At 43.6% G+C, this 26,003-nt stretch overlaps 2 protein-coding genes across 9 annotated transcripts in view; both read right to left on the bottom strand.

Annotated features, from left to right (window-relative positions):
• Positions 1-26,003, bottom strand: part of LOC136019045 (inactive cell surface hyaluronidase CEMIP2-like) — a 56,611-nt gene that overhangs the window by 23,863 nt on the left and 6,745 nt on the right. For 6 of the 7 annotated variants that reach the window (XM_065688794.1, XM_065688797.1, XM_065688795.1 and 3 more), the window contains 15 exons: positions 25,542-25,682; positions 24,860-25,421; positions 24,479-24,648; positions 23,826-24,014; positions 23,304-23,473; positions 22,279-22,488; positions 18,302-18,507; positions 16,647-16,716; positions 15,899-16,027; positions 14,794-14,879; positions 13,307-13,438; positions 13,153-13,188; positions 12,185-12,337; positions 10,215-10,392; positions 4,161-4,376 (listed from right to left, as the gene is read on the bottom strand). In XM_065688794.1, the coding sequence (XP_065544866.1) occupies positions 4,161-4,376; positions 10,215-10,392; positions 12,185-12,337; positions 13,153-13,188; positions 13,307-13,438; positions 14,794-14,879; positions 15,899-16,027; positions 16,647-16,716; positions 18,302-18,507; positions 22,279-22,488; positions 23,304-23,473; positions 23,826-24,014; positions 24,479-24,648; positions 24,860-25,421; positions 25,542-25,682 (2,648 nt within the window). The remainder of the gene's footprint in view (positions 1-4,160; positions 4,377-10,214; positions 10,393-12,184; positions 12,338-13,152; positions 13,189-13,306; positions 13,439-14,793; positions 14,880-15,898; positions 16,028-16,646; positions 16,717-18,301; positions 18,508-22,278; positions 22,489-23,303; positions 23,474-23,825; positions 24,015-24,478; positions 24,649-24,859; positions 25,422-25,541; positions 25,683-26,003) is intronic. The other variant, XM_065688799.1, reaches the window with a different exon arrangement.
• The window catches only part of CEMIP (cell migration inducing hyaluronidase 1), a 115,683-nt gene that overhangs the window by 85,777 nt on the left and 3,903 nt on the right, over positions 1-26,003 (bottom strand). The gene's annotated exons all lie outside the window — the stretch shown is intronic.

Below are 26,003 nucleotides of genomic sequence, written 5' to 3'. Positions count from 1 at the left end.
CTTAAAAAATGAGAAGCTCAAAACATGCTTTCGCTCCTTCTGGTTGTTTGTCCCAAAAAGGTGAATACCCGGAAAAATGCATTTTCTGTATGAACTTTCCAAGAAAATACTTTAAAATTCTTTCAGACAGGAAAAAAAAGTTATCTGTCTTTCTTTCTCTGACACATGCTAGGACATGCCAGGATGCCACTGACATCAGCAAAACTACTTTGTTTTTTCCGCTGGTGTACATCAGAGATCAAAATTGGACCTCTTTGTTCAAATACAGACACCATTAGCTGAAAAATATCTCGCAGGCTTTTCCTTCTACCTACTCTGTGAGTTGCTGACAGCCCTCAGGCATTGCAGATACCTTGGGATTGTATGGTTTTGCCTGTGGTTAGAGAAGCACCATTCACTACCAACTGCATCTCTTGCTTGCTTTACGTTTAGAAGCATTACATTTAGAAGCAGCTGCAGAGGCACTGAGTACACAATACCAGCTGAAGGTATATGACTTGGAGATGCAGGATCAGTGCAATTGCAAACATTTGCTGCAAGAATAGAGAAGTGGAATAATTTCATTTCAGCCACCTGCAGTATAGAGGTGACTAAGTGAACTGGTGAGAAATCAGCATTTCCTAAAGTATTTTAAAATAGCAAGGCATCAATCTTTTGTTAATTCAAAACTGACTCTAATTTATCTATGTGGTAGTCCCTTATGTCTAACACCTTTTTAAGCTTGTAAAAGAAAACAGCACATACTGCCAAACACTCTGCTTATTTTAATAAGGACTAATACCAAAAAAGAGAAGTTTCACAGCCTCTCCTGATGAGCTGCTGTGAAGTCTGCAAAGGAATCAGTAAGTGCACAGCTTCAACTGCCTGGTGGGAGCCAAGGCACTTGTCTTACAATTTAGATAAAAATCAGAAATGGTTTAGGAATCTAATATGCATTTTAACAAGTAACGTGGGTGTTGAGGAGTCTCCATCCCAGTGCCTTTGGAAATCTTACCCACCTACACGGAATAAGCCTCTCTTACATTTTTCTTTTATTACTGGCCTTTGCCAATACACCGAGGACCTCAGTGCCCTGCTGACAGGGTCTCAGTGACTCACACAGATTGCCAGATGTGCTGTCAACTTCCTCTACTGTTCTTCCTTAAACCTCACTTTATTTACATTATAACATGAGAGTTTCAGCTGTCATTAAAAAGCAAAAGGGTTGGTCTTGTTTGGACAACACAACTCTGCAGGCTCCAGAATCAAAAGAGGAGTAAAAAACCTGGTAGCTCCTGCCTGTGTAAATTTCATGATTTTGAGCTGCTCCAAGAACCCTTCTTTGGTAGTGAAGGGCAACACTGAAGCCAAAGCAGGAGGCATTTCTTCGTGCTCTTTGCTGAAGGAAGATCTTGGACACCATGTGGGAAAAGTGGCACGATGCTTCTTAGAGACATCAAGGAGGAAGGGCCATCAACCAGCTGCAGAGAGGTGGGAATGTCAACCTGAGCTGCCAGATAAAACCCTCATAAAAGTCTGTCCCCAGGATGTTGTGGAGCTAAAGACACTGCCAGAGGAACTGGTTTTCCCTAGGCATTTCCTTTCCTGGGCAAATTACATCCAGGAGAAGAAGAGCATGAAAAGTGAATTCAAGAAAACAAGCAGAAAGTAATTAACTGAACTCTAAGCACTTTACTCAGAAAGGGTTTGCCTGTAATGTTAGCTGTAGGACTTGGATCTCATTTCTCCATGCCAAGTAGCCCATCCCTAGGCTGACTATCTTGGGCTCAGTTTCAGCAGTAATATAGGAGTCACTGTTTCCTTGAACTGATATTTTCACCTGCTTGCACTAGGGAAGAATAAAAGTTCTTGTCTACCAGAGCTACATGGAAAGGAAAAGAAAAACAGATTTTGTAATAGAGTTACTGAGATCAAAGCAAACCATCTTTCTCCACAACTGAATTCACTTCTTTAGGCTTTTAATCTGAAGTATGACACTCAGAATTTAGCACACAAACAAATCGCCAGTTAGTCAAGGTGCTGAGAATCAGGGTTAAGCTGAAATACTCCAACAATTACACCCTCGAAATTAAAACAAGCCCTGCTGCACAGGACCAATTTCTTCTACCATTCGCATGCATACATTTCCTTACCCAAGACCCAGAAAGTAAAGCATTTAATATGAACTTTACTCATCCTGCTGGATGCTAATCAGTAGAAAAACTCTAAGTAACATATCCCAGAGAAACAAATGTTTATGCTTGCCTAAACCTAGCCAAGGAAATTTTCTATGGTGGAAAAACTGCTTCACCATGTAGAGTGCCATAACCAGGAGGGTATTAATAGAAATGAAAATATAAATGCCTACTTGTTTACAATTCTGAACTTAACTGTTAGGTTTCCAGAGCAGGGAGAGTCATTTCTCTAAAGACACAGAGCAAAATCAAGTGCCAAGAACAAAAAATTAAATCAATGGGAGTGTTTCGTAGGAGCCCATTCCCATTTCTGCCCAGTCAATAGTAAACCAGAAACCAGGGGTTTACTAGTCCAGCGTCTAGGCACTTAGATGGCAACTCCTGCTCTTTGCAGTACAACTAAAGCAAATCCATACAACTTTGTTTAGCTTAGAGAGATACACTTATCTGGATCTAACTGTGCAAATATTACGTATGCATAGAGGTCTCATTCAAAGACAACTGAATTCTCAAAAGTTTCATGCAGAAAGTTCCATGGAGAAAGCAGAGCTGTGTCTGACTAGTCAAACTGCAAGCCAACACATTATTACACAGCCTACACAGAGAAAGCACCTTCAGAAATCTCCCAATATGGAAAATCCACACTCACAAAACTGCATATTAGAAAAGGAAACCTGATAGCCTGCTCCAATTGAGGCAATTTTAACTCTGCCCGGTCTTCAATGACTTCAATTAGAGTTTCATCCTGTGCCACACTGCTGGTGTCAGTGCCATGTCTACTGACCCCCAATGGGATAAGAGTCTGCCGCATGCTCCCAAGCTCCCTATTAAATAAATAAATAACACCTTCTGTGTCTCATGAGCTCAGATCTTATTTTAACATCACTTCATAAGTGATAACACTTCTGAGTGCACCCCACTGCAGACTTTATTTGACAGTGCAGGGCTGTTCTCAGGGGCCATAATAAAATTATGGTCCTTCCTAAAGCCGCATCTTGCATGAGGGCTTCCAGTACTCACTCTCCAACCTCAAACCACATGGTGCTCTATGTGCCCAACACACATAGTCTTAATCTTTGTCTTACTCAACATAAAGAGGAGACCTGGCAAGATGTCTAAGTAACTGCACCTTTAAAATAGGCCTAGATAACTTTTCAGTAAATACGTCAATATTCTTTAGAAGTGGAGGAGCAAGGAGAGCCATCTGCAATCTCTTACATGTGGCTGTGAAAACTGTGGTGAGTCACATATTTACAGTATGCTCTATACACACACAAAGGTTGTGTTGAGATTTGAGCAACATAAAATGAACCACAATCTGATTTTGAGAATCTTTCTTTCTTCCTTTCTCTTTCTTTCTCTCTTTTTTCCTTCCTTCCTTCCTTCCTTTCATCTTTTCTTTTCCCTTTCCTTTCCTTTTGTTCTCTTTTCTCTCTTCTCTTCTCTTTTCTTTCTCTATTTAAAAGTTACCTGGGATTTGCAGCCCTTTCTACCAGGGTGTTGACTGACCGTGCCTCACCCAGTGATGTCTGGATGGGAAATAAGTGTGAGTTTGTGTCTCAGCCACCCATTTTGCCATACTGAACACAGTGGGATGTATCAGAGAAGTAAAATCTTCCATTACTGAAACTTGGTTCACCAGACTTATCCACTAGAGCCCCACAATAGCGGACAAATGCCTCGAAGCAAGAACTAGAAAACAACACTTTTCCCCAACTCAGTTTCAACATGCAGCTGCTTGTGGCAATGGGAAGAGACAGGGCTCCTTACAGTCACAGGTTCTAGGCAGCTGCACAGCAGGAACTTTACTGAGTCCTTGGAATTAGGCAGATAAGACTGAGAGGAGTAAAATTATGCCAAATTTATTATTCACTTCTTTCCTTATGGAGTGTTGAGTAGGCTTCACTCCATCACCCCTCAGCAGACTACCTGAGAACACTCACCCAACACGCACAGCAATGTTGCCTGCAGACACCCCCCCATTACCTGTGCAAATTTCCCAGTACACATCAACCCATTCCAGCGTGGGACAGTGAGACACCCAGGATGACGCAGCAAGTAGTTGTCCGCTCTGCCTACGAAAGTGTCCAGATACCCTGTCACCGAGCCGTCCAGGTCATGGAATATAGACATTTTGTCACCATCATTGTCATTGTTTCCGAACCACTGGCCTGATCTGCCAAAAAACACTTTCAGACCAACCTAGCAGGAGCAAATAAGAAGAAACCGGTTAGGTCTAAGTAAGGACTCGGGTTTGCAGTGTTTTAACAGCCAAAACAGCAATACAGCTAGAGCTAGAAAGTAAACAATTTTGTTTTGTCTTGTCTTCTTAGAAAAATTTCCAACTGGCTTTCCCCTCATTTCTTAATCCCAGGAGATATTTCTACAAAAATGAGACTTTTGATTCTTTGAAATGCACCCGCACAACTGTGTATTCCTTGAAATCACACAGCAATAAGTCATGCAGTGGCAAAAGGAAGGGGATGACTCAAAGGGTAGCGAAGTACATAATCCTACAAAACCTACTGAGGACTATCACAGTCTAACTATCACTAACAAAAACTACTACATATTTGGTGAATTTTCTCCTGGATGTTTCACATATTTTCTCATATATTTTTCTAAGTGGCTTTAGGAGCTATTGTTTTCTAATTGTTCCTCCTAAAGCCTATTAAAGTCATAAAAGTAACAGCAATTCTCAGAATTTGCTCTAGCACACATTTTAATATTTCCCCTGAAGAATTTATTTTTTTAGGGAAAGCAAATAACAGGAAGCAGCATTATCATCAATATGCGTATCTCCTTTATCAGGATTTTTCAGTAGCTGAGTAGAAGAATCTGTCCAGCAAAACAAGGGAAGTGTAGATGTTCCACAAAAAAGCATGGAATATTTAATGGCTGCAGGTAAAATTAGTACACTGTGCGATTATTAAGTTCAGAAATAGTCAAGAAAATAATTAGTCCAGGTCAAGCACTCTGAATCCTGCAGCAATGTGTGTAAAAGCAGGCAGCATAAGTAGCGATTGGATCACGCCGACTCAAAAGACTCTGATTTGTTCCATTTAGTCCAACTCATTTTAATTGGACTGTACAAATGAGTAAGAATTAGGGTCAGTAGGATTAGGCTGCAAGTTTACGAAGGGCTGTAAAGGCTTTATTTTAACAATAATAAACAGAACAGCTTAGGAGAATACGAGGATCATTATGATTCTGAGGTAGATGGAAAGTCCCACTGGCTTAAGAAGAATGACCACTGCAGCAACAACTACTTACAGAATAAAAGTCTTTATTACTTGAAATTAAATTAGAGCCTAGAACCATTTTTCTGCCACCTTCTTGTCTGAGTCTCATAAACAAACAGCTGAAGCAGTCTCATTTAAAGGAGGCTCAAATGCTTGGAAATTTAATGTGTATTTTTGAGTATTTTAAAGCCTTTTCTTACTGCACCACAGGAAATTTCTGCCCAAGGGGCTATTTGGCAAAGTAGAGAGATCCCAAAAGCTGGGAGGGTTTTTTTATTTCATTTTGATTTATAAAAGAAGAGATATTAAATAAAATATAAACACTGTGCTGCAGCTCAAAGCTCCATTGTAAATATTTTGTGACAATGCACAAAGTTGGGAGTTGAGTATGAAAAAGGGCACTTCACTGCAGAGAACATAGTCAGCTGTACTTCAAACTAAACTACAGCACAGCTAGTCCTGCTTATATTTGATTAACACCCCATGTTTCCATCTAGCAGCAGACAGTTTTGGTGCTACAGCTAATCTGATCTCTTAACATTCTCCTCTAAAAAGCCTGAAAATCAGAAACAAAATGCTAGTGCTAATGAGCAGTGTCAAGTCTTTCGTCTCAAGGGTACTTTACTGTGGTACACTGTGGCATAGAGGTGCACTGAGTTTGCAGCTACAGCAATGGCAATATATATTTTTTCTAAGTGAACGCACATGAACAAAGGCTCAGCTCATCAGATATGTCCATGTGGAGCCAGGAATGAGCTACAAGAGGGTGCAGAGACAGGTCATGTCTAGCTACCGCAGTACTATTCAGACACCTATTTTTCATTAGGTGTGGACTACCTGGGAGTGGTATGGTACAAAGGTTACTCGAATTACCTGTCTGAAGCCTGACAGGGAGATGATGGTTATATGAGTACATAATCTCTTAGGAATATGCTAACTCAAGCTGTCCAAAGGCAGCACACCTAACACACCTGCAGTGTAGTCCTGAAGACTGCAGTGGAAAACACTTTCTATATTAAAAATAACTAATGTACTGGAAAACATCATAATAAACTGCAACTTCTTCTAAAATTAACTGTTGGCACATGTTGCCAGAAAAAGCCACATCACTTTAACACTGGTATCATTTTAAGGAACTTTTATCCAGTGTGAATCTTCCTCTATTTTACTACCCAAGGACTCTGCCCTTGTTAGCATGGCTTTTACTCTGCTGGAATGATGCAAGTCCTCACCCTGCCAAGTTCCCTTCAGTCAGGAGTCTCTTTAGGGCTGGTTTTGGGTTTTCTTTTTGCCCTCTTTTTAAGAGAATAACAGACTTGCCCTTTAAATGAGTGTCTACTTTTCTTTTCCCTATCATGAACTGTTTGCAAACTTCTGCTTTGATGCAGAAACCGAGCACTAAGCCACACAGGCTAAACATAGTAAAGGCAACATTAGGAAGTGGACATCTCTTAGCTAGGCAGGACTGCAATCCCATGGGAATCGCTAGACCATAGCCAGGAAACAGTGCAGTCCCATCTGAGCATTTCTGGGGACCACAAACCCAGCCAATACAGGCTGCTGGGATTTCTGTGGCACAAGTAATTTCAGAGACACCATAGTGTTGACACAGCCAGGAGTAGAAAAGGATTGAATCCACCCTAAGCTCCTGGCTGCAGGGAAAAAGTAACCAGAGAGAATATTAGCAATGGATGTGAATAGGGCAGTTTGTGAATCTTCTGTACCTGCTGAGGTGGCCTTATTCGTGGGAGACCAAAAGGTCACATACAACCTCTTGCTCCTCACCTCACTCTAAAGGAGCTGTGCAGCAAAAGGACAGAAGGATGAATAGGTTGCTATTTTATGACTAAAAAGAGATACGTCAGGTCTTCTTAAGAAATAATGCACAAGTGTCCTGTTTGGGCATGGCTCAGTTCTGGGCTGGGGCTACCTCCTTTTAGCCCTCCCAAGTCCTACTGACTGACAGTAATGAGAAAATGAACATGAGCCGGCAGTGTGCACTCACAGCCCAGAAAGCCAACCGTATCCTGGGCTGCATCAAAAGGAGCATGACCAGCAGGTTGAAGGAGGTGATCCTGCCCCTCTACTCTGCTCTTGTGAGACCTCACCTGGAGCATTGTGTGCAGTTCTGGTGTCCTCAACATAAAAAGGACATGGAACTGCTGGAACAAGTCCAGAGGAGGGCCACGAGGATGATCAGGGGACTGGAGCATCTCCCGTATGAAGACAGGCTGAGGAAGTTGGGGCTGTTCAGCCTGGAGAAGAGAAGGCTGCGTGGGGACCTCATAGCAGCCTTCCAGTACCTGAAGGGGGCCTATAGGGATGCTGGGGAGGGATGATTCATTAGGGACTGTAGTGACAGGACAAGGGGTTAAAACTTAAACAGGGGAAGTTTAGATTGGATATAAGGAGGAAATTCTTTCCTGTTAGGGTGGTGAGACACTGGAATAGGTTGCCCAGGGAGGTTGTGAGTGCTCCATCCCTGGCGGTGTTCAAGGCCAGGTTGGATGAAGCCTTGTGTTGGATGGTTTAGTGTGAGGTGTCCCTGCCCATGGCAGGGGGGTTGGAACTAGATGATCTTGAGGTCCTTTCCAACCCTAACTATTCTATGATTCTATGATTCTATGATTCTACAGAAGACACCAACCCATCAGGCATGCTCTCAGCTGAATTAAAACTGCTTCCACTGCTTTGAATTAACATCTTAAAGGCACTCTTTTCAAAACAAACAAGCAAGCAAAGATGTCGCTATTGATAAATGCACAGTTATCTTAATATGTGTATTGTAATATGTGTAATATATAGAATTGTCAAAGAAAAGGCCACTAGAATACTTTTTGTGGAACGTAAAGTTTAGGTCTTGTGTTCTCCTCGACTGTTATTTTTATGCTGGAATCAAACAAGAACTGACGGCCTTTATTATTTTGGTGTCTAACCAATCTGCTGATTAGTCTGATTAATTATACAATTATTCCTCCAGTATGACTAATCGTTTTGTCATTCCTACATAACTTGCGGTAATGTTTAATTTCTTCCTAAAAAACAGCCCTAAAATGATTGTCCTCTAGGGAATTAGTACTTAGCTACACTTTAGAAAGTCATAAAATGAAGCCTGGAGACAGAAAATTAATTACAACAGCCTACAAGCTTTATCCTAACTAGTCAAAGACATATTGTCCTATAGAGCAATTAGCAACAAAACAATAGGCTAACCATGGTCCTTTGAGTCTGAAATCAGATTTAGCATCTGGTTGAACCCAGATGAAACAGAATCAAAGTGAAAAGTGCTGAGATGCAGGTGGTTACAATCATAAATGGTTTTTAAGTAGGCAAAATACCAACTTCAGAAACAGATATTTCTTGGAAATGTACGTACAATAAATTCTTGGGATAATGTCATTCATTTTTTTGTAATAAGCTGACGCTCAACTATTCTAATTTACTTTGCAGAAGTATTCATCAAGTCTTCTGACCATTTTTACTCTGAAAACCTCAGATCTTATAGGGGTGAAAGTACTAAATTGCCTCTCAGACAAAAAATGCTAGGATATTTAACAGGCTTGTTGGCTTCAAACTGTGCAACTGTATTAAAGAGATGCATTTTCAGCCATTCAAGATGTAATAATTCCTTTGATGATGTTCACAGATAACATCTGCCTGAAGCCATTCTGTTGGACAGAGTTCTATGGCCATTACAGGAGGAAAATTTCCACTCTCTTCCATTCCACTGATCAAACTATTTCGTCATATGTCTTTCTCTAAGCTCCCCTCCCCGGTTCCAGGTTGATTTTCTCATTCATGTTCCCCATGACCATCTTATAACCATGTCCTCAACGGAGGACATAAACAAGGAGCATCAAATTAAGCCCTTATTCCCATTCCAAAGCCCCCTAAAGATTGAAAGTAACTAAGATCTCTTTATTGAAATGCGCAGGAACTGTGTTTTCTTTAGAGGAGCAGTCAAGTGACTGCAGTCAACAACACCCTTTCATGAAATACCCTTCTGCTGTTGGTCTGTGTGCACCAGAGAGGTGACAAAGTAACTGCTTACCAGAGGGAGTTATATTGGTCAGTCCTACAGCAATGGAAATTTTACTAAAAATAAAACCAAACTTCAAGCCAAATTTACTATAATTCATGAACATCATCACAAGTGTGATGTGTGAAAAAAGCTAAGGAGAGTTCATGATCCCTCAGAGAAAGCTAGGTGGAATCTATCATTTCCTAGGGCCATGATCCCCGCAGGAATCCAGGACAAGGACTGGAACTGATCAGCATCCTACAGCTCCTACCAAAGCAGAGATACAGAGCCGATTCTGCTCTCACTGCTTAAGGGAAATGCCTGTTGTGCTGAACAGGAAATTCATTGCTGACCCCAGAAACTGGGTCATATTATCCTTCTAAGTGCATTTTCCATTTCTGTATAAAAATTGTACTGCAGCTTACTGTCTTCTGCCATCTCAGTAGTATCCCTCTCAGTCTCTGAGGCCAGGTCCTCAGCAGGTCCTCACATGTGGGCTGCACCAGTTAAGAGTGGTGCTCCAGCTCTTGTGGTTACAAGGTGAAACCTTACATTAAATAATTTGCATTACAGTATATCTGCCCAGGCATAATATACAATCACATTTTACAAGCTTATAAATAACCTTCATTTTTAAAAAAAATGTGTTGCAAAATGAACTGACGGTATGCACCAATGTGCATGGAAATCCGTGCTGCAGGATAGACCTCTTACCACTTCCAAAATCCTCAGAAACTTGCACATCTAACAGCACATATTCCTGCATCTCTTACTTACACTCTTCTCCATCAGGATCTGTGACACATTATTCTGAGGGCTTATCTGCCAGGAGTTTTTCATGAAGAACCCAATGGCACTTGAGTATCTGTCAACAGTCGGAGTGAACTTCTTGAAAGTACATTTTGACATCCTGACAGGCCCATCATAAATCTGGAATCCACGAATAGGGAATGTCCTGTGAGATTTAAAAACAAGCACAGTCCTGTGTGAAAACCTTGGGCAAGCTCTGAGTTCTCCTGAAACAGAGATACTGACAGGTAGCTAAAACACCTTTTCTTTGACAAAACTAGGATCTGCACACTCATCACACAGTTAAGGAAGGACGAAACTCTGCTGAACATCCTCTACATGGTAAGGCTCAAATGCCAAAGAAAAAGACTCATAAGCTTGCCTAAGTCTTGTAATCTGGGGTTAGGCAGTTCAAAAACGTTTTCCCCAGCCGCCCTGGAGCTCATAAGGAAGACCCAAAGGCTGTGTGGCAGCATTGCCATCAGGTTCCTGTTCCAGGGCAGACAGGTTTCCCAGGAAAACATCAGCACAGATCAGACAGACTCCCTGGAGGAAAGTCTGTCCTTGGAAGCAAGTGCCAAGTGGTGCAGCAGTTTCTCCTCTCCATACAAGACATTTCACATGAGGTCCCTAAGACCTAGTACACAGCATTTCATACAGAAAAGCTGTTTCTGAAGTATCAGTCCATGGATGGGCTGTCAAGACATCAGAGTTGAAGGAGACACCACTGGAGTCGTAGGTAAGGGCCCGCCCCTTCCATGGTTTGTTTTGAGAAGGTGCCAAGTTTTGTTTGGCCCTGGCTGTGTTTGATTAAAGGGTGGCCTGCACCATCTCCACAGATGGTAATGAAGCTGGCTAGTAGCCCCTTGGAAGTATAGGTCAATGCCTACTGAGTCCAGAAAGAGTTGTTTAGACACACAAAGTGGGCATACAGGCTCTCTCCAGCCTGGACGTGGCCAAGGCCCAGATTTGCACCCAGCCCTGATGTTTTCCTTACTGGTCGGCTCCAGAGATCCAGAAACACTTTGCCAGTTGAAAACACCAGGTAGAAAGTGTTTCTTGACCCTGTAATTCCTCGTCAATTTTGAGAGCTGTTATCTCAGTAGTTGGGTTTGGTACAACCCTTACATCCCACTTTGTACTATGGTGCAAGGACAGGTATCAGACGTTTAGGCATACTCCTTTCCAAGAGTACATTGCTTAACAATATGATTAGAACTTGCTTGTACTGCAAAGAAGCTTTTTTTGCAATTGCCATTAAAATTACAACACTGATAATAGCTGATGATAGCTCTAATTACACTTGCTGTCGTTCGCAGATCCCATTCCTGTGTCACTTATAGCTGAGACATAATAGTCATGGCTGTGTGCATGGCATTTCTGCTGAGTATTAATAATTTTATATTCCTCATAGAGGGTTTAATTATTGGTAAGCATCACCAAAAACAGATGAGGGTAGAATTTAGGCTTGGGGAACCAGAACTTGCTGTAAGGACATGGGGAGGGACCAGGGTTGTTAAAACAGGAGGGTGTGCTGCTATCAAAATACAAAATACTATACAGCTACTGAAAGAGAAATAAGATGCAATAACGACAAAAGGTTTCACCTTTGTGAAACCAGAGGGATGATAGCTTGGTGTATGGGAGCTGCACCATCAGCTCGATGCTGTGCTATTGAAGTACTACACAAAAGCCATTTGGTATCTTTCAGATTCTCTAATCCATTCTCCAGTCACCAATAAATTAAGCAGAAAATTAAATCAAACACATTCAGGCAAGAATGCTCTCAAGCTGTTGGCCTGAAGAGTGAGTTTATTTGGATGCTTATTATTTCTGGCCTGTACAATGATTTAAACACCCGGTATAAATTACTTATTGGTAGTCACTTTCATTCCTGAGGCTTTTTAAGCTTCTAGCTTATACTAACACCAAGAGGAAATGGCAGAAGAAAAACTCACTTGTTTCTGGGTAGTGTTCTGTACTCTCCATTTGCCCCTTTTCCCCAGTAGCTGTTTTGGCCTCCCTGGGACCCAAAATTGCTGCTTTCTCCAACAAAAATGGATCGTGTTACCTCCAGGCTGGAGCCTTCATCTGTTGGGAAAGTCCCATCACTACAAGCAAAGAAACACCAGGTAACTATGCAGCACCGCAGAAATGATGAATTAACACTTAATTACATCACAGACACAGTAAAATTTCTTTCTTAATTTGTAGAAAGGAAAAAAACGCATTCACTGGTATAAGGATGCTTTAAAATCTCTTCAGAAACCAGCAGGTTAATATTGAGGTAGCTTAGCACTCAGGCATCAGTAATAGAGGTAACTTAGCCTGGGTAAAACCAACTCTATAATATAATTGCTCTATACTGAGTTGCTTTATAGATTTTTAGCTATATCCCTGAAGTGAGAGCCAAATATCACTGACTCTCATTGCCTGCAGTGGGCTTTGGATATGCCTTGGTTTTGCAGGTCTTTTGCAAAACGGGTGCAGATGGTAGCAGCAGGAGCATGGCAGGTGCCAGCAGAGGAGGCAGGAAACTTGCTGTGCCACCACATGGGACTATCACAGCCACCCTGCCCTGACAGCACACAAGCTACAAGCGATACTGCTCCACTGGGATAGAGCAGAAGAAAAGCCTCCCCAAACGCAGAGCCAGATGTTTAGTCTACTGGTTCAGGACCTACCGCCCAAAAGGAAATATTCGGCAATTACCATGTATTCCCCAGACATGCTGAGGCAAAGAGAATGAAAGGCTAAATTGCCCCTTGTATTAATGGCTGCCCAGGGAAGACTTGATGTGGTCTGGGAGGGAAATGTGAGGTTTCTCGTATCTTACAGTAATTGCCAGAGGAGTGCCTCAGCTTCCATTCTTCAGCCTGTTACATTGAGGGGGAAAATGGGAAGAAGTTCCGTTTTAAGAAATTACCTTGCCAGAGTGAGTCCAATTCCATTGTCTGAAAACCTGGGACAGAAGAAACAGAGGTGTAAATGATGAGAAATGTCTGCAGTGAGTTTGGCCTACAGGCCTATTTATGTCTGCCAGGAGGGTAACGATATAACACGTAGTTAAAGTAACCTACCCTGAGTTGCAGAATATAATGTCGCCACCCCTAGCCCAGGCCCCATGGTCATTATTTTTAAAAGCAATAAGACCATCAATCACGGCAGGAACTCGCGGCTTTTCAGGATCAGCATCTTGATGTGGGCGAAACCTGAAGCAAGGAGCTTAGTTAATGCAGCACAGGAGACATATGAATCAACCTCAGACAGAGGAGGTTGTGCCTGACAGACCTCGTTTGGCTTCCACACATCAGCGTGATGGGCCTAAAGAGGTGATATGCCCTGGATGAGAGTCAGGCTATTAGCTTGATTTCATTTCTGTGCCTTGGTACAAAACAGAAAACAAGCATTCACAAAGGTGAAATTCTGGCCCCAGTGAAATCAACAAGTGATTTCTCACCAGACTTCAACAGCCCCACATCTACACCCTAATTTGATTCAGTGTGATTTTAGAGGCATAGAAAACATTCTTCCAAAGTCACTTGGGTCCTTTTGTAATTGTCTTTACAAGGTCCATTGAGAATCCCTGGGTTGATGCTAGAAAATCAATTAGGCACTTTCAAGAATCTCGTTCAGCAAAGATAATGGAGTAATAGAAACTGCTTTCCTTGCATGTATAGACCAGACCTCTGTATGCTTCTGTGTCTGCTGAAAGAGAAGCTATGATATGAAAACAGGATTCACCCCAGGAACTGGGAGCTTCTCAATTACTTGCAGGCTATTTCTTGCCATGCTGGCTGTTAATGGTAGATTGTGCTGTGTTTGGGAAAATATCACCATTGCTTTTTCTGAGTCTGCCCTCACCTCCTACTTCTTCCAGCTGCTGTACTAGGGAATGTGTCTCCTTGATGCCCAAGTGGATGACCCTGGCGGGGAAGTCTCACAAAGGGACACAAAGTCACCCTTTCAGCCATACGGGAGCATAGTATGTGACATTGAAAGGGGATGATGGAGGAGGAAAAAAGCCAAAGCTCAACCAGGAGCAGGGCCCAATTTCTGCCACAGCCTCCTCACACAGACCCCTAGGACTGCAGCAAGCGAGAAAATGGCTTTAGTTTACCTGCTTCTGCTCTGTGAAATGAAGCTCAGAGATTTTAAAGCAGCTGACGAAAAGCTTTGAGGCTACTTGACTTTCCTCATTAATCCTAGACCAGACTCAGCAGTCTCTTACATCATCATTCAGATGTAAGTTCTTTTAATTAATTAATAAGAAATGCTGGCGATTACAAACCCGCTAATGGACTAATGGGATCTGGATCCCCTTCCACATACTTCACTGCTTAGTCCTCATAACCCCAAGTGTATGTTTATCATTTTTTGATCCACAATAACACAAACAGTTAAGTGCATAGCTATGAAGTATTTGCCTCTGCACATCAGAGAGAGCTTGTATGTTTTCTTCAGATGCTCCAGCCGTAATGAGGCACTAATGATCTGCTAAATACAGTGCAGAAGCCAAGAAGCAATACAAGGATCCAAAATACTTAACCATACAGCATGTGCTTACCTGGCATTATCAACAGTGAGATACTCTCTGGGATCTTCAGCGTTGGCTCTTGTTGTCTTTACTCCTTTTCCAATAAACAAACCAGCCTGAAAACACACGCGACTCCAATTATTTTAACAGATCACTGAATAAAAACCCAAGATCCCAGGCTTTTACCAAAGAACATGGGCAGCCAGTGCATGAGAACAGTCAGCCCCTGCAGCCTGGGTTTTATCTTCCCTGTAGGTGTCACTTGGCACCGCTCAGCATGACATTAGCACAGGATGTAGCACGCTGAAGTCAGGACAGAGCCTGGCCTGCCATATGTTATGCATCAGCATCGTGGGCTGTCTTCTGACCCAAAGCAAGGCACTGAACTCCCACTCTCTCCCTCTCTCTTGCAGAAAGCTATAAGGGACTCTGCCAAGCTCTTGATAATTTTGTGGAAAAAGAGTGTTGTTAAGAAGTAAGATTTTAAATAAAGAGTGACGAGTCCCCCGACAGTCAAAAGAGAACATGAGCGGCTGTAGCCAACTTCAAGACTTAGGGCAAAGCAGCAGCTGTCACGGACCAAAATGTAAAATATACATGACACAGAACAGCACTGATTTCAATCTAGAATCCTGAGAAATAAGTTAAAATGCTCTTTATAGCTTACAGGTTACATTTTCATGTCAACAGTGTATTCGGGGGAGAGAGTGTTTTTCTTGGAATTACTCTTGAATTTTAGGCCTTATTTTTCAAAGGTGATGAGCAGTCCCTGGCACAAATGGCTTCTGCTCATCTCCCTATGCCCTTGTACCACTGTGGCCAACAGCAGTGCTCAGTGTCCTGTCTGTCATTCCTTAAATCTCACTTAGTAGTAGGTGTACCCATGGCCTGGGCTCATCCCCTCTAGCACAGGCACCAACTGAAGTGCCTGAAACAGGACCTCCATTCTGCTCAGCTCCCTCTTTGCTCATTAGAAAGAGCATCACCCCCAAAAGTTGACTGTCTTGATATAGTGTTAAAAAAACTTTATGAAAATGTAAGACACCCATGACCACCTGATTTCAGAGCACCACACACAGTTAGCCCCAGGTCATACAACTATATTGATAGAAACATAAAAAACCCATCCACGTGCCTTGAAATTGGAGTGGACTCTGTTGTTGTAAAATACTCCTAAGGGGGTATATTCAGCCTGTCCCTCTGGATATTGCCCCTCAGACTGTCCAGTGGGAACCCGGTGGAAGATGTACCATATCCCAACATCCTAAAAGACAAAGAAAGGTCTGAGAAATGGGACACTGCAATTAATGACACAGGTTATCCTGGGGATTTAGGGTTTCCACTATGCTGTCCAGATTTCTGACCTGAGCCTGCCAAACATGCAGATCCCAGGGGACGCATACTAGCTCATACTCTTAAACCTCCCAGCTAATCCTTCGGCATGCACAGTGGGTCCTTGGGTTTTAAAAATGCTTATGTTGTGGGTGAAACTCAGATGGTTTGTCAGAAAATATAATCTTCTCCATATAGGCATATTAAACAAACACGATTTGCAGAAATGTCAAAGGTAACAAAAGGAGAGAATATATATATATAAATACACATATAAAACTTTATTGGGCTTTTAACTATTAACTACTAATAAAAATCAACATTTGCTAAGAGACATCACACACCATTCCCAGCCACAATGGTGAAAGAAATCGGTGTGAGAACTGCAGGCAAATACTTGTTCTTAACAGAAACAAAGGTTGCAGAAATACATATCCCAATTTTACAATGGCTTACTAAAAAGTCATTGCCTGCATGCTAATGACATCAATGAATGTAGAATATATGGGAACCAGAGGCAAAGCATAGCTCTTGCCATTAAATGATTTTACCTGAGCACCAGCCGCTGCATTCTCTATTAGGTTGTTGTTTGGATTTGCGATCCAGAAAGTGCTGACAGCCCTAAAAAAATCACAATCAAAATGATCCTAAACAGTTACCAAACAGGAAGGGATACATTTTCATAGCACCGCACTGGACTTGAGCCACAACTCTCCTATTGACTTTAAAACTCCACACAACCTTTTAACGGTACTCTTTAAGGAAAAGACATCATCTAGTACTGTCAGATATGTTCATTTCTGGAGCCACATGCTGAACCTTCCGTAAATTATATGAGACTGTTAACACAAAATCCATGCTCTGTTAACTGCAGCTGAAGGAAGCTCAATATATTTTTTTAAATTATTATTTCTAGTTTTTTAAGTTAAACAGCTTTGTACAATGGCTGCAAAGTGAACTTCCAGTTTGTGTTTTGGAACTTGAGGGGCAATGGCAGGAGGTATGGGATTCTCTATGGATTTTAGGAAGCTTCTTCTTGGAAAACTAAACAAATGTCTGTGCAAACCACAAATGGCTCATTAAGTAGGAGATTAAGGACATATTATTTTGATGTTTGTTCAAATAATGAGTTTTTGCTGCAGAGAGAAGATGAGCAGTGGCAGAAACAGAAGCCAGATATAGTTATGAAAACTGTCATCTGTTGACTTGCTTCATTTGATAACATCTTTTGCAATAATAAAGACCACATGTAAAAACACTGTAAACTTTTCTCATGACCATACCAATTAATTTGATCATTCTAAGCAGATCTAAATCATGGTTTATCCACAATAACCACTATGTAATCAAGAACCCACACTCCCTTGTATTAATAGAACCACTAAATACATGCAAAATAGACCTGTATTAACCATACCCAGAACCCTAGCATTTCAGTGACAATAATGGTAATTAAGTGGGATTGTTTACATAAATTAGAATAATTTGTTTGGCTACTGCATCCTTTTCCAGAAAACATAAAAATACCAATTTCCTTGGCTAAAGTGGGTTCTTGCTTGCAAACACTAGTCTAGGTCCCTGAGTGCCTGTGTTCTAGATCATCAGTCTCCAAAATAGAAGCTTACATTGGTCAGCTAGATCAGAATATTGTTTATTGTTGAATTAAACTCATAGTAATTTAGGCTAATCTGTGCATTCTCACTGCATCTCCTGAGGCACTCTAGATATTCATGCACTCATGTACTATTGACCAATTTACTCTAGATGCTCCAGCCTCAATTCAGCCCTGGTGAAATAAGGCAAAAACTCCCTTTGTGGTAAGTGATGTTTTTGCCAGACTGTAGCAGGGCCGAAGCAATTTTATTTTTCAGATAGATTTCATGGAGCATTCAACATCCAACTTAAAAAATAATTGAAAGGGTTTCAGAAATGAGCAAAGAGCTCTAATATGTTTATGATTCTTAGGAAACAGAGACAGGAATAACCAGCAGCAAATATTCCTTGTTTGGGATTCATGCAAGTGTTAAAAGATATCGCCACAAGTAAAACATGGTGAAGCAGCTAAATCATTTTAAATGAGAAATGGTAGGAAAAGCCCCAATTTTTCATTTCATATCAAACAGCCCCTTTCAAAAGTTTCACCCCAGCTTTCTTTAGGACCCAGCTATAAAGAATAAAGACTGATTACAGCTCCCAGAGCACTTACATGCAGTCAGTGCTTGGCACAGGAACATAATCTCCATAGACATTGCTGCGGATGGCGAGGCACATTGCCTCACTGCGATCTGAAGGCAAGATCGTCCCTGGCTTTGTGAGGAGGCCCAAGTTGTGATAGAATGTATTGCGCTGCTCCGTCCCATCTTCCAGGAAGAAACAGTGCCCCAGGGTGTCATAACCAATGGTGTCTTTGACCTGGGAAAAAGTATACAGGCAATCAACTGTAATGCTAACAGCAGGAACCATAACTGATGTGCTTTGTTTATCAATAAATGCCCAAAATGTTCATGGAGTGGTTTTGCCACCCCTCTGCACAGCAAGCAGTGCATAGGCAGCAGTCCTGGAGCTACCTCAAACTACACCCAGCTTGCATAGCTCTGGACAGATCTTCCTATACAGTGAAGCTGCTATTAAAATTATTCAGGGAAAGACCACATGCATAATTAAAGGAAAACTGAAAAATACTGGATTTAAAACTGTCTTCAGCTCTAAGATAATAATTGGTTCAGTGTCATGGAGTAAATATCTGCATAAAGACAACAAGTGTATCTTGCATGATAAACCAACAAGTTAGGATGGTAATAAAGACATTTTCATGAGTTGCAACGCTTCCCAAATAAAATAAGAAAGTCTTTAAAATGCACCGTGTGAAGTAGTCTATATTAACAAGATTTCTGTTCCTTCTTCACTCTCAGAAGGTGCACAGCCACTTCATTCCTGTAATGATCAGCTTGGACAGAGATGGTATTTTACTGTTTCACTCTATTTAATATTAATTGACATGCAGAGGGATCTTGCATTAAACCTTAATTTGACCAAGAGGACTTAGCACAAGCCTCCTTTGATGTACAGTCTTATGAAGATAAAAATTCAGAAATCCTTCTTTTAAATGTAAATACCAAATCAGGCTACTTAAAATACCAGCAATTTGTTTCTAAATCTTACTGAAACCTTCACTTTGTACTCAAATAATCCCTGTCAGCATATTTATTCACTCTTCAGGCATACAAAATTCCTGTTGACGTCAGAGTTATGTCTGTGTAAGACTGCAAGATCAATTAATATCAACCTACGTGGTTATTTCTGTATACTTGGGGGATACTTGAATTAAATCCAGATTAATATCCTGGGATTTCCCCTTAATAGGCTGCGACTGTACATAACATCTGGAGTCACAAATGGTATAGTTCCCATAGGTATATCTCTACTGGATTTCATTGTTTTCCTGGCAGTCACCCCTCAAATTTGTCATCTGCTGCTCTTGTTTCTGCCTGGATGATGTGTGCAAGAGAGAGTTAAAAATAACGCACAACACAGCCAGGTACCCAGCTGCTAACTGATACAGCTTGGGAAATCCACTGAGACCCTGCACACAGGTACAGTGGCTTGAAATGAGCTACAAGGAAGATAACACAGAACCTAGGTGCAGCGATGCTGAACATGTCTGTGCCAGCTTGGAAATACAGATAGGAAATGGATTTAGATAAAAATGCAAGTGTCCTTGCCAGCGGCTAAGAACAGCAAGACTGGCTACTTCAACCCTTTCAAAAGACACGCAGAAGCTGCTAAGGAGACCACAGAAGACTATTTTTGGAAAGAAGCTGTAACAACAAACTGCTTGCTGTTTCAGACAGCATTTCAACTGTAGAGTTTCATTCTGCTGAATTTAGCCGAAATTTGGCTAATCTGAGCTTCAGCCAGCTGCGTTAAAAAACAGCCTTGTATCCAAAAACAGGTTTTAGCTTGGATTAATATGATTAATCACAACTTTGTAATTGCACGGCAGCTCTGAATACTTAAATACATGAAACTGTATTGATCACTCTCCTCATCAGAACTAACGTAATTTAAACATCACGTACATTTCAATGAAAGATAAGGGTCCATGCCATTACATCAAAACCCCAATAACTGATCAATTCTGGCACATCACAGCTAGAACTACACACTTGGAAACAAGCCCACCTGTGGCACTGTGACAGTGGCATATTACTGTGTGTGACAGCATGAAACACTGTCCACAACACAGGTGACAACCCCACTGGTGTGTCCAACACTGGATGATTGAGGTAACCCTACACAGTGAATTATACATAGTTCAGCAACACAATATGAGTGACCTTCATGCACTGCAACATTAGACATGAAGGACTACAGTAGCTGGTGTACATCTGATGTGTGCCAGGGCAGTGAGATGCATGTCACCACCTGCTTCCCACTGCAATGGGTAACCTAAGCTGCTGCACCGCAATGCAAACCTGGCACACAGGAGCAGCAGATGGGAGAAGGGCCTTGCAGACACCACTGTCTGACACCAGTACACAGCACAGCCCAAACCACAGCACTCCAGCAATGTATGTCTAAAATTATATCCTCTAAACCCTCAGGATGGGAGTGAGATAAACCCACCTATCTGGTTTACGTAGCTTCAAGGGATGAAGTTTCATAATGTGATGCTAAATCTGGTACCCATCTATGTTATTTAACTGCCTGGCTCCGATACACATGCTCTTCTCTGGAACTGCAATTTATTGTAATTTATTTTAAAGCAAGGCCTTTAATTACATTTTAATTACTCTTTATCTTAATGGCTGTATTGAAACCACATGATTCTTCCACAGGATCACATATTTAACTTTTACAGTAAAACCTGTGCACTGATTTATGGACTCAAAGACCTCAGTGGTCACATGCTGGGGGACTGTATCTCACTCTCGGATTCTTGATCTCACAGCTACTGCATCCCACACATCCAGATAAACCCCTGACAATCTCACTTTTGATAAAGACCAAGAGCATATACCGTTCTTCAGAACCAACATTAGCATAAGGCTTAATTTTTCATCCCTGGCAGATTCTTTTAACTCCAGAGGTTTAATACCAATGGGAGGAGAGAGGGAGTTAAACTACATCCACACACACTGGGCGATCCTCCTGCCACCTAAAGGTTCTGTACACAAAAGCAGTCTGTGCAGCCAGAGCAAACCATGTCTATAGGAAGTCAATCAATAATTATGAGTGATCTGGACAATACAAATGCAATTTAGGATGCATGAAAACTGGCACTGGGCTGTCCATGTCACAGTTACATAAGGCCAGCCTCACACTTTTGTGAATACATCCTTTTGGAGGTACCCTTTCACACAAGGGTCCCACCTGAGCACCTCTAACTCATGTCTTACACAGCTTCATGTCCTAGGTTGAGAAGAACTTCTTAGGAAAAACACAGGAGGTCATGGACAGTTCAGAGAGTGTCTCTGCCCGAGCAAACATCAGGTGAATGAGGAAATGCCCACAGACACCAAAACACTGTTCAAGGTCCTGCAGAGCACATACCAACTGGATGTGTTGGGACTGGAGCAGGAATCTGTCTTTTCCAGCTGGGACATGTATGGCTTTCTAGGGTTTTTTTTGAGTTTCTCTCCACAACACCCTAGTGAGGATCTATGTCAGAGCCAAGTTCCTGAGGGGTTTTCTGGCACTGAAGCAGACGTTTGGGTCTGTCCCTCTCGTATTTCATTCCCATTGTCATGTGAATATCTTTGTATATACTTCACATTGCTCTGACTTGAACAATCCCTGTCTCTTTTTATCTCCTTTGCAAATTAAAGGCCCATTGTTTCAGTCAGGTCCTAAAGTCCATTACTTTAATTTTAAATGAAAGTTCCCATCATCGCAATCTGTCCAGAATAACATGGCAAAGATTTCACTATATATCATCACACCTTTAATAATATTAACTAGGCTATACTAAGAACCTGAAATTCATTCCAAAGAGCTGCACTACCAGAGCAACAGTCCTAACCTGAACACCAGTCAAATGAAGTTGACAAGTCGGGACATTACTTGGGGTAAAGATGGCTTGTGTCAATAATCTATTTTCTCCTTGTATCACAAATGGTTCTTGCTGTTTAGCAGTATGTAAGCAAAGAAATGAACTCAGTACTAATAAAATATGTTTCCTACCAGAAGGCCATGAGTCCCATGTATGGCAACACACCTAGAGAAGCAGTGATGGATAGCCAGGTTATCAAGGTACGTCGGGTGTTCATATCCTCCCCTCTCATCCACATCCTCAGCCAAGTGAAAATGCACAGGGTAACTGCCCAGGATTTGCTGCCCCATGTTTTTCAGTTCCACTCCTGACAAGTGAACGGAGCTAAAATTCTTTAGGATCTGTTGAGACAAATGTAGATGATTACATTGTAGGCATTAAAACAGAAAGAGATGCAAAGAGAAAACCACCTTTTTCTCTCTTATTAGGCAATATGCTTGCAGAGTAACACAGGGCCTGATCCCAGAAGGAGGTGCTAGCTCCATGCTCTGGCTCGGAGCAGCATGCCATGAGGCTGCACACCTACGGGCAAGGGGCTGCCAAGGACCAGCTGCCAAGCAGCATATGCAGTGTTTAGCAACAGCAGTGTATGACAAGGGACTCCTGCCAGCTACAGAAAGGGGCAGTGATTACCACCAGCCTCTATTTCCTGGCAGCTTTATCTCTGTCAAGTGAGTTCAGACCTGCCCAGCTCCCTGATTTCCACTGATAGAGAAGTAATTCTACACAAAGCTCCTTCAACAGCAAGGCTTTGCACCTCCACCAAGAACACATGGGACAACCAAAAGGAGACAGAGCACAACAGGGTGATACCCAGCACTTCTCTGAGCCATGACGGGTGGGGGAAGCTCTGCAGAAAGCACAGTTTCTACAGTGACATCTTGTGACCTATGTAACTTCATACCAACCCTACCGACAGCAATGCCATTAAAGAATCCCCACTAACCCAGAGAAGAGTATGTGTTTGCATACACAGTGAAGAAAACAGCGCAGACTCATTGCAAGGCTAGTTTTGCAAGATTCCCTTCTTCATAGACAAGTATACCTTTTTCCCCAGACACAATGGTAGTTTCATGCACTATATTGCTTGTTTTACAAAACAGGAAAGGAACCATCTGAAAACACCTACAGGCATGTGCATTAAAAAAGGACTCACTTTAATATGTCCTCCAAATGTATCGAAGGAGAAAAACTGGCATTGATTTTGTCCATAACAGGAGTCTTCCATTTCTCCTTGAATAAGTATATTCCTAGTCAGAAGGCCAACCTCTGCTCTCATATCGACACCATCTATGACCTCTCCAATGTGAAGATAAAGTGGGCTGCCTGTGAAAATCAGAAACCTCTTTATTCAGGGCGAGCATGGCATCTTCATTACTGCCTTGTTCTAAGCAAGTGCACACTTTGAATTTAAGCAGTCGCCAAGTCCAGAGACATGCCCAGTTGCTAGTAGCTAATCCCAGAGGAGATCAGCAGTTCCCCTGGCTTCTACAAATGACTGATGCTTCTGGTGAAGCTTTCAAGTCCAAATATAATATTGTGGGCTTCGCCTCTTGTATGTGTTCATGTGTTTATGGGACAAAAATCTAGCTAAAAGGACAAGTAAATGTAAAACGTAAGAGACAAGACAATGTAAATATTTACCACAAATAAGTAGCTTAATAAAAATATTCCATACCATCAATTTTCACTTGATTGCTTTTACATTCGGGGCAAGGAAGGAGATTAAACTCTTCAGCCTGATGCATAGAATAATCTGTACTGGCAACAACGATCCGGTCACCAGGTAACCAACTGGTAACCTCATCCACCAAGTGGAGAATTATTCCATTGGATGCTTCCACTTTAAATCCATTATGAGGCACTCCTGAAAAATGAAGCAAACAATTATTTTTGCAGTTGTATGTGACACAATCATGCAATTAGTGGAAGAGCATATCGATTTAATTTTTATGTAGGTAACTGGGTGTAATAGAAGGGATCTAGCCATTAAATATGCCAGTGTAAATCTTTGTAGGCAGCCAAAACTTTACTTTGCAAGAGTGGTGTCGTTAGCTTGGTCATCGTCTATGGAAGCATGACTATGGTATTATCATATGTCCCATTCCTGGAAGTGTTCAAGGACAGGTTGGGTGGGACTTTGAGCAACCTGGTCTAGTGGAAGGTGTCACTGCCCATGGCAGGGGATTGGAACTAGAAGAGCTTTAAGATCTTTTCCAACCCAAACCATTCTGTGGTTCTATGATTAGCATTGCACTGTTTGGATTCACAGCAGCCGGAAAAAGCAGAGCAAAGCAACCGAAGACAAGCAATTGTCGGGGCAGACTGAACCTTTTATCCATCCACTGAAAGCAGTAACTGTAAACCCCGTCCCGTCGTAAGTGAGGAATTCTCTTCGGGCTACTGCTAACCCCGTGGTTCCACTCCCGTGGTACTCCCGTTTATCCTCTGCTGCGAAAGGCTGATCCCCTCCTAGGATACCCACCAGCGCCCAGGGCTGCCTGAGGGAGATGGAAGGAGTCGGTGACACCCCGAACCCTCCACCCCAGAGGAGCTCTAGCAGAAGCGGGTTGCCGGGCAGTGTGTCCCTCCCTCTTCACCCTTCCGATCCCCGCCCGCTCCGAGCCCCCGGGGCGGGAGCGGCGGCCCCGGCGCTCCGGAGCTGTCCATGGTGTTGCCGCTGGCCCGCTCCCCCCGCCCGCCGCCCCTTACCTGTGTCGCAGGCGAGAGATGTGCGCGCTGCCCAGGCGGTCCCGCAGCAGCAGCCGCGTCTCCAGCGTGAGGCTGCGGGCGGCGGAGTCCCCCACGGCGGCCGCCACCACCGTGCCGGGGGGCTGCGTGGCGAGGAAGGAGCGCAGCCGCCCACACTCGCCGTGCCGCAGGTGCGTGTCGAAGCGCGCCGCCGCCAGCACCCGCGCCGTGCCGGCGTCCAAGATGCGGAGGTTGAGCCCGCGGCTGCCCCACCGCCTCTCGGAGAAGTAGGGGCCGTAGCGGAGCCCGCCGGGGTGCAGCGTTTTGTCCAGGAGAGTCCAGGAGCGAGTCCGCCGGCCGTGCAGCTCCAGGACGCCGCCGCGCCCGACGCCCAGGAACTTCTGCCCGAAGCCCTCCACGGCCGCCCCGTCGGAGGCCCGCCCGTACAGTGAGATAGTTGCCCGCGAGCCGTAAGGGCAGCGCTCGGAGCCGACGTGCAGCTCCCCGCCGTCGTGGATGAGGATGTAGCGGGCTCGCAGGGTGATGGGCGGCCCGCGGGGACAGTCGGCGAACACCAGCATCCCTGCCGGCGAGGGAAGAGAGAGCGAGCGGGGCTGAGGGCGCGCACGGCCGGGGCCGGGAGGTGCCACCCACCGGCAGCCACCTCCCGGCAGCTCGCCCGGGGTCCGGCGGCCCCGCTTACCTCCATCGCGGATGACGAGGGAGTGGAAGGCAGCGGAGCTCTCCAGGCGCAGAGCAGCCCCCCGGCCCACCACGGCGGTGCGGCTGGTGTCGGAGCCGGGTCGCCACGGGACGAGGTGCTGGTCGGCCTCCGGGCAGGTCCCTGCAAGAGACGGGCGGCAGCGGCGGGGCGCGGCGGGGCGCGGAAAGGCGCGGAGGGGCGCGGTACCAACCTGATGCGCTGCCGTCGCTCGCTGCTCCCCGATGCGTCCCGCGGCGGCGCCGAGACCCGGACCGGCTCCAGGTCCGGTTCCGGAGCAGAAGGCAGGAGCAGCCGCTGCTCCCCGTGTCCAGGGAGCCCAGCAGCAGCTACCTGCCGCCCACAGCAGCGGGCATCCCCGCCGCAACACGTGCGCCGCCGCGCCGGCTCCTTCCCGCGGGTTCGCACGGGGCCGGCGCAAAGGCACGTTTTGCTTTTGATGTG

Source organism: Lathamus discolor, chromosome 8 (genome assembly GCF_037157495.1).
Source record: "Lathamus discolor isolate bLatDis1 chromosome 8, bLatDis1.hap1, whole genome shotgun sequence".
NCBI classification, from domain to species: Eukaryota; Metazoa; Chordata; class Aves; order Psittaciformes; family Psittacidae; genus Lathamus; species Lathamus discolor.
Note: the sequence above shows the minus strand (reverse complement) of the source record. Positions and strands in the feature narration are given on the sequence as shown.